This window comes from Dermacentor albipictus, chromosome 2 (genome assembly GCF_038994185.2).
Source record: "Dermacentor albipictus isolate Rhodes 1998 colony chromosome 2, USDA_Dalb.pri_finalv2, whole genome shotgun sequence".
Classification (NCBI taxonomy): domain Eukaryota; kingdom Metazoa; phylum Arthropoda; class Arachnida; order Ixodida; family Ixodidae; genus Dermacentor; species Dermacentor albipictus.
Genome location: NC_091822.1, coordinates 99168624 through 99177382, shown reverse-complemented (window position 1 = coordinate 99177382; position 8759 = coordinate 99168624). Strand labels below are relative to the sequence as shown.

At 47.2% G+C, this 8759-nt stretch overlaps 1 protein-coding gene across 1 annotated transcript; it reads left to right on the top strand.

Annotated features, from left to right (window-relative positions):
* The first annotated feature begins 1553 nt into the window (after positions 1 to 1553).
* On the top strand, positions 1554 to 6306 carry LOC135915928 (organic cation transporter protein-like). Its single transcript, XM_065449116.1, has 2 exons — positions 1554 to 2159; positions 4499 to 6306. Exon 2 carries the CDS (start codon positions 4717 to 4719, stop codon positions 5923 to 5925), a length of 1209 nt encoding a protein of 402 aa, XP_065305188.1. The 5' UTR covers positions 1554 to 2159; positions 4499 to 4716; the 3' UTR covers positions 5926 to 6306.
* The last annotated feature ends 2453 nt before the right edge of the window (positions 6307 to 8759 follow it).

The window sequence follows — 8759 nt, the reverse complement described above, 5'->3', positions numbered from 1 at the left end:
AAGGATTTCACTCTCTTACGGTTCGGTTTAGTATGGATTATATTTTCATTGCCTCCTGCAGATAAATTCTTTAGCGTTCCCCACTATCGTGTGCCTTATTTAGACTGTCATTACCTAGACGTACTTAAACGTGTCCGTCGGATGATCATTCCTCCAGGGATTAAAACTTTTTTCTTTAAGTTGCATTTGGCCATACTACCTGTCAGAACCTGTGAAATAAAAAGAAAGGCTGTTTGATGCCGCGATCGACAAACCGCCGCTTGTGTTTACATGCTGAAACAATTGAGCACTGTTTTGCAGATTTTAGGGATGCCGTGTTGTTCTGGGACAATATCCTAGGAACACTTTAAAAAAGATTTAGATGTCACACCGTACACAATTCGTTTCCTAGGGTTCAAAGATCCCTGTGACCCACCATATGACATGTTCATGGTACTTGGCCTACATAGGCTTTGGCGCAGTAGAATGTGCGACAGGCACGCTGAACGACCGCGAAGCACGTGGCCGTTCTTTCGGAAATCTGGCGCCGACGTTCGTAGTGCGAATGCGGCACAAGAAACAGCGCCGGACTTAATTCCTTTATTGGACCCTTGCACGTGTTTGCCTGACAATTGAATGTGTTTTCAGTGCCTTAAATTTCCTTAGCGCTTTGGCCTTTCTTATTTTTTGTTGACTAGCCTGCTCCCATGTAATAAACAAAAAAATAAACAGCGATGGCGCGGCTCAATGGTGGGGTAGCGGACCCTGGTTCGATCCCGGCGGGAACTGCATGTTTTTTTTTGTTGTTGTTTTTTCTCATTCCCGGCGATAGCTGATACGGACACCTGACACCGGCGGCGACGGACACCATCGCCACGCGAAAAGACTGTTGGAATGAGCCGCTAACAGCTTACGCTGTAAAAGTATTGCAACATTTTTTTTTTCAGACCATGTTCTTGTCGACGTGCCGGAGGAGTCTACTTATACCAGGAGACATTGACGGATTCATTACAGAAGTTGTTGGCGCATTTGCAGTAGCGTCTCAGCTCGCTCCTATCAGAGAACGCTAGAAAGCACCATGGACGACTGGCTCTTGAGGAAGTCCCATGACGTCATATCGCCATCTTGATCTCGCGCGATAGCAGAAAAGTGATAAATAAAGGGCGCGTTGAGAGGTGAATGAAACTTTTGCACCAATATTTTAGGAAAAATATGAAAGAATGATAGTTTGTTCATATTCACTTCGGATGACTGATGTCTCGCTGTCGAGTCGTCGTTTCTCATATTTGTGAAAAAATACTTCTGGAAGCACCGTTCCATTGTACTGGCGGGGCGCTTTATATTTTTAACACATTGTCCTTGAATGCCTTTTCTCGGGCATGTTGCCATGACATTGCATTATTTTATTTTATTATGCTTTTTTCATATTTTCTTTTTTCTTTCTGGATAGAAGTAACTTGTATTGATTCTGCCCTATTTTCATTCTATCCGATGTTTCTGCTACCTACCATAGCAGGGACGCCGCCGCGTGATATATAGAAACATCAAACCAACCCATACCTGAGACTGTGCCCATGGGGAGGAAAGAAGAAGAGCTGTTCCTGAGAACGCCAGGGCCATCGGATTCAAGAGAGTCGATCACTACTGCTGCGGCACTCAATAGCGACACCATCAACGACGTATCAGGTCATTCTGTATACCTATTGCAGAGCTTGCACTATTTTTAGACTCTGCTGAATAGAATGTCATACTCACAGACGAACAAGTCGACCAAGAAGTCAACCAGAAGAAAGAGGTCTCCCACCAAACCGCAAACTGCGACAACAAGCGCCGTCAACGTCAGCAGACCAGGATCCACTGTAGCGACGACAGATGCAACGGGACCGACGACTGGCTTCAGCGGCGTTCCTATGCCATCGGCCACGCTTGAAGAAATTCTCTGCGAGATCATGGACCACGGACGCTACCAGCGTCGTATTATTCAATGTGCTGCTCTGGGTATGGCTGCGTTGTTCATGGAGATTCTCGCGATGCGGGTCATCGCCCGGCGCGTGGACCACTGGTGCCAGCCTCCCATCGAATTGGCTTATCTCTCCGCTGACACCTGGAAAAACATGTCGATCCCTGTTCAGGCCGACGGCAACTACAGTCGGTGCACCGTTTACGTCATGACCACGCTAGTAAGCATTATCTGCGCCTTCCGGGTGAAGTTTTTGTCAATGCGCAAATGCTATGCTTTAGATTGTTTCCTTTTTTTCTCGCATGCAAAGCGTTAGCTTGGTCTAGTTATAGCTATGACCGATGCCAGGCTCATGTCTCACGTAAGTTTGTTCCACAAGAGCCAGTCAGCCACTACTCTGTCGAAGTCAGAAAGGAGCTCGCGTTTGACTTCCGATCACATTTGTCGCGTTTTTCTTCATCGTAATACTTCGTGGACTCGTTTGTGACAGGCAGCATAGAGGCAGGCGAATGAACGTGAAAGGCTGGTTTGAACGGTATAGTCGCGGAGTTTGAGCTTCCAGAGTTAAAATAAATAAGTAAAAGAAACAGCAGGAAGGCGTAGCCCGGTTAAGCACTGCGCGTCGAGTGTTCAGTACGTTGCACGAGCACAAGGTCTTTTCAATATCGCATGCAATAACGGAAGAATGCAGTCGTAAATTGAATGTACTGATCTGCAGGTCTGAAGTGTTGCAGGACTAATTATAAATAATCAGAGTCCATTAGTCAATTATTGACAGTCACTGGCGCTTTACAGCGATGGCTGGTATCGCCTAGTTGAAGCTAGTACAACAGAGCTGAATGAATCTGATGTCTGCAGCGCACGCGAGCTCTCCTTTTAAATCCTCCGACGTGTTATCAGGCATGCGATGCAGCTCGCGGAGTGAGCGGAGGCGATCGCAACGACGTGGAACGTGGTGTGACGTCATATCAAAGGAAGCGGTAGAAAGGCGCGGCGCTGCGCAGCGACAGAACACCTGTGGCTCGACGCTACTAGTGGCGCATGCGCACTAGTGACTAGGGAGCGAGAGACAGAGAGAAATATCCCAGACGAGGCACGCATTGTGACGTCATGTGCCTCCTCGGAGCACCATCACAGCGAAATCGCAAGTTCACGGCCAGTAAAGTTTTCGCTTTAAAAAATAAAATCTGCGCATAGTACAGCCGTGCGGCATTCGCGCGCAGAATTGAACATATTGGCGCAAACATCGTTACTCTTATAACTCCGTTTACAACATCAGGGGCAACGCTGTGGAGGCTAGAGTGACTTTTTGCAGTCGTTGCGTCCATTCTTAGAAATGGTTCGGTGTTCTTGGCAGCCATTGTGCGAAACTGTCCTTTATATCGAGTAAGTATGAAATGAAAAATGTTTTAATATTTACAAACAAACTGCGGTGTACAGATATTTGATGCGTTGTTCTTCAATTACTTTTTCGTTACGTTCCTTTTCGGCTTTTCGATTAGCAGCCCATAACGGCAGCTCCAAGTGCGTGCTGGCGTGCGTGGAACAAATGCCGTTGGCGTGCAGCGAAGCCTAGAAGGACCACTTAGAGTTATACATTTTCGTACCAAACTACTTGCATAGCTTCCACAGTGATGTCTGAAACTGAGTATAGGTTCTCGACGCCTGGTCGAAAGCGTGACAATTTGGTGCTGCGTTCAGTGGCCCAGTGAGGAGCGGTACATGCCATAGACTTCATCGTGTATGTACTTAGCTTAATAAATTGAAATGGCAACCGAGATAACTTAACGATTCCACTTAAATGCCATTCATTCCCGCGCTTCATTAGTGTTTATAGCGGTACTTTGGCTCCGTTTTCATCGGGATCAGACTAACGTGAACGCTGAACGATACGAAAGGAAGAGAATCGACCGAAATAAATTTGTATTTTGTCCGGGTCAGCATTCACAATGCTTAGTGTCAAAAGAATATGGAGTTTGTATATCTCTTTTACCAGAAAGAGGAAAGTCGGAGATGGAAGAGAAAAGAAGGGAGCAGCTCTCCATGCAATAGTGTAGTAATCTGTTCACACAAAGTCCAACATTATGCACCTTGGTGCATTATGCACATTACATATATTTATGCGCTGTGCATACATCTGCGCCACATCCGGTAGAACCAGTTGTCCAAGCCCATCCGTCATAGGAACTCCGACACTGCACTTATCGCACGTCGGCGAACATGCTTGCACTAGTATAAACTTCATCTAGAGTACGGAGGCCGAAATGAGAACGCTTCGTTTTCGCAAGTGCTCTTTTTCATTGGACGGGTCACCTTTGTTTATATGCCCAGTGTCAGAAATGACCGGAATTTTCCCGTAGGAAGAAATCACTTGTTAGACATTTTTTTCAATACGGATGCAGGTGATCAATGGCGCCAGCTAAGGTGTCTTTCTCTCGGGCTAATATACGGGAAGTAGAAACGTGGCAGATGCAGTGTGCTTGGTGCATATTTCTAGGAAATCGTGCTGTGTGTGCAGTCAGTGACAACTAACGTCACCGTTCGCTTTGTGTGTCGCAGGAAAGTGCTCCCGTAAACAGGACTGTAGAGAGGTGTCGCAGGTGGAGTTACGACATCAAGGACTGGAGAGACAGCATTGTGAGCCGATTCGACCTCGTGTGCGGCCGCAGGTCCCTCTACACAATCGCGGCACTCCTGCCGTCCTTGGCCTAGTGCTGTCCAGTGCCGTCCCAGTGCTGTCCCCCATAGCAGGGTTCTCGGCCGACCGCGTAGGCCGCATGCCCGTGACTCGCGCCTGCGGCGTTATGGTGCTCATCTCGAGCGTCGGCAGCAGCATCGCCGACAATTACGCCTTCTTTCTTATGAGCCGGCTACTCCTGCTCACGGCGTGCAGCGCCACCTACCTGGTCAGTTTTGTCCTCGTGTACGAGGTGACCGGCAAGGCCAAGCGCTGGCTCTACACGCTGCTCCACACGGCAGTGGGCGCCACGCTGGTGCCGCCATTCGTGGACCTCCTATCGTACCAAGAAGCCAGCTGGCACATCGTGCACGCCATCTTCATCGGCCACGTGGCCGTCTACGTGGTGTGGTGCTTTGCGCTGGACGAGTCGCCCATGTGGCTTCTCACCACAGGGAGGGTGCACGACGCCGAGCTAATTGCGCTGGCCGCCGCCAAGCTGAACCGCGTGAACGAGGAGAAAACCAGAGCGGGCTGCCATGTACTGCACGCCCAGGTGAGGAAGCTGCAGCGCAGTCACAAGGCGTTCACGCCGGTTTCTCCCACGGAAAGCATCGTCGAGGCTGTGAAAATGCGTCGTCGTGCCCTGGCTACCTTCTTTTCGAGGTTCACCTTAACCGGCATCTTCTTCGGCCTCATGTCCACGGACAAACTGTCCAGTCCCTTCTGGCTGGCGGTGAACGTCGTGCTGTCGGCAACATGTTACACGGTCATAACTTGGACAATGAACAGATACGGCCCACGCGACACCCTCTCTGGCTTGCTCGGTGCTATCAGTACCGGCATCGTCGCGAGAGCAGCTGTCGTGTATGGTGGCTATGACACCACGGCTGCTTACGTGCAGGTGACGTTGAAGATTGTGACATCTGCGTCAATGAGCGTGGTCATGTGCTACGTGGGAGATATTTTTCCGACGAAAATCAGGGCCACCGGCGTTAGCTTGTCGATTGCGCTCGATGGATTCGGGTCGCTTTTTGGAGCCTTTCTCACAAATATTCACGCGGTTCGCCCTGGTTTTGTGTTCGACATTTTCTATGCTGTCACGAGCCTGCTTAGCATCTTAGCTGTTCAGTGGCTTCCAGAAGTGTTCATTGAGAAGCAGCTTATTTCTTCGGATGTCATGACCCCTGAGGAGCGTAAACTGGCGCTGCAGGCATCGCTTTCCCCCATTGAAAGAAGAAAAAGAAGAAAATCGCGCAGAAGTCCCCCCGAAAGAAAGGCCAGCGCTGTAGAGAAGCAACCATCTTGACTGGTATTTACACCTCGTTACTTCCACGTTTTATCGGGGACTGATATACGGTTGTGCTTTGCAGTGACCCAAGAAACTGAGCGTAATTTCCCCAATTACAACTCTTGTCCTATAATGATGATAATTGCTAGAATGTGTTATTTGTACGTTTGAGTGCGCGCTTAAGTTGTCTGACATGTAAGATGCAAAAAGAAACTTTATATGCAGGGCCCACTTCAGTTACCAAGTACGTTGGCCGCATTGGTGGCTACAAATATGCTAAGCAGGAATGTATGAGAGAGAATAAGTGAGAAATACAGACAGTACACATACGGCGACTGAGTTCTTTGTCACATCGAACTTGACAAAAATGGCTCTCAATAAAGGACAGCTTAATAGTTTTAGGCTACACCATTTTGCTCGAGGTGTTCAAGGGAACTATCTCGCGATGGCAGTGAGACCATAATAGCTTGAAAATTTCCAGGAGGTCTCGTTTCCGAGCCCAGGCGACGCACTGCTCTGCCTTTCTCTAGTAGTTTAGCGATAACAAGCTCGCTCAGCATGCCATCGCTGATGGCGTCGACCTCATTGTATACTTTTACTTACAAGCACGCTTGATCTTGCTACACTAAGTCACGATTAGCAATGCACAAGGCATGGGACTGGGTTTGTTGGTAATCAATGGTGATGTGTATAGTGCGACAGCAGATAAAGGACGCAAAGGCACAAACACTGTTCGTGCCTTTCCTTTTTTTTAAAGGAAACATTGTTTCGGAGACAAGCGCTGTCACCGTCACGCCTTTTCGCACTTTGTGCGCTGTCGCGCTGTGCGCATCGTGAATTTCTACTACGACCGCGTTAGGAAAGTTTGATGCAGATCAAATTTCACTAATATGAAAGCGGTCGTGTGACGCATACGGACATAACCACGTCACAAGGACGAAGAACCACAGACGTTTGTCGTCTTTCTTAATAAACGTTAGTCGTCATTTGAAATAAGAAACGTAAGTGATGTGCTTGGCCGAACGTTGTTCTCTTTTAAAATAATATTCGAAGGATAACTTATGCCTTCTGCAGCTCAAATACAAAACCACTGTGAACAACAGGCAATATCGCATGTTTTGGCGCACTTGTGGAGTGTCAATGCACTAGAAAATAAACAGATTGGCCTATGTGACTAAACGACGCCACCTTACGGGGACCGAGAACTGTGCAGAATTTGTTGCTGGACGTTGATGAAAATGCAATGACCATGATTTATAGCGACAAAATCGAGCACGCTATTTAGGATCTAAGTATAATTTGCAATGTTCAATTGGCAATAAAAGTAAGCGGCGCGTACTGGCGGTGAAGCCTCGATTCTTCGGATGAAGTGCGTAAAATTACTGTAACCAAGTCGGCTGTTATTAAGTGCTGCAAATTTATTGCTTTAAATGGCGCTTTGCTTATGATTAGGATTTTGCGCTTTATGTGTATTACGAAGTTAAGAAGCCATGCTAACGAGTGGCGCTAGCGTCCCCCATTGCATGGCGGCGCACATGATTGCTGTTGTGCGCACGCGAAATCCCGAGCGCACAGGCGGGCTAAAATTCTTTGTTCCAGCTTGCTCAGGTCTTCGAGAGGCGACATACCTCGGAGATCAAAAGCGCACGCGTCTCTACGGCAGCACGCTGAACTGTGTAGCATTCGCAAAAGTGCCGTTCTGCTTTAGAGGACTTGGCTTGGCTAAAAAAACACCGTTGACTTGTTATTGAGCTGCTCAGCAGGAAACCATGAAAGCACGCGGCTATTATTGAGGAAATAATATAACGCTTCTAAAATATGAATCGCCCTAACATAGCCCTGATAAACAAAAAAGTTCGCGGAAACTCCACTGGAATTGTCTAAGTATGCGTAAGGGTGGTACCACTTGCTGATCTCCGCGCACACGAAGCGACCATGTTGCAGCAGATGATTCATTAAATGCATGCTTTATTGGTTTTGAAACCTGTTTGGGCTCTTGATACTATTATTTGGGATTGATATGACCAGTATAAGTCCTTATTTACTCTTATGAGTCGTTGTCAACCTGATCGGACTTAATATAACCCTTATCGACCCTTATCAACCTGTATCTGCCGTTATCAAGCTTATCGACCCTTATCGGCCATTAGCAACCTTATCGAAATCAATATGACTTCTGTCAGCTCTCATCTGTACTTATCAATCTTATCAGAAATCATCCGACGTTATCCCCCGTTATTGGTCGTTATCAACCTTATCGGGCTCAGTCCGACCCATATCAAGCTTTATCGGTCCTAATCAACATTATCAAAATCCATCAGGCCCTTATCAAACCTTTCTGTCCTATGAGAATTATCGCACATGATCCGACCCTTATCAACCCTTATCGGCCCTTATCACACTTATCGGAATTGATCCGACCTCTGTCAACATTTATCTTACCTCATCAACCTTATTAACATTGCGCCTGCCCTAATAAGCCTTTTTGCTCTTTATGACCTTACCCGTCGGCGTCGAAACATTATAAATCCCGGTCAGACCCACATAATCCCTACTAATTTCTTGTCGTGCTTATCAACTAATAGGTTACATTTACAGCCATCTGATTTCTTTCTGATTGTTTAGTTTATATTTACAAATATATAATTTTCCTACGCAGCAAAAGTGTCACTCATTACGCGTTATGTGACAGTTGGACAGACGACGTTTCCGTGCGAGCCGACATAGAAATGTTGAGGCATTTATAATACTTTCTAACAGCTACGTCTGCACTTGTCCGCCTCTCGCCAATGCAGGCGTGTAATCGCCATCACGCTCATGTATCAGGTTATCCAGCGTCCTTCTAGTGAACA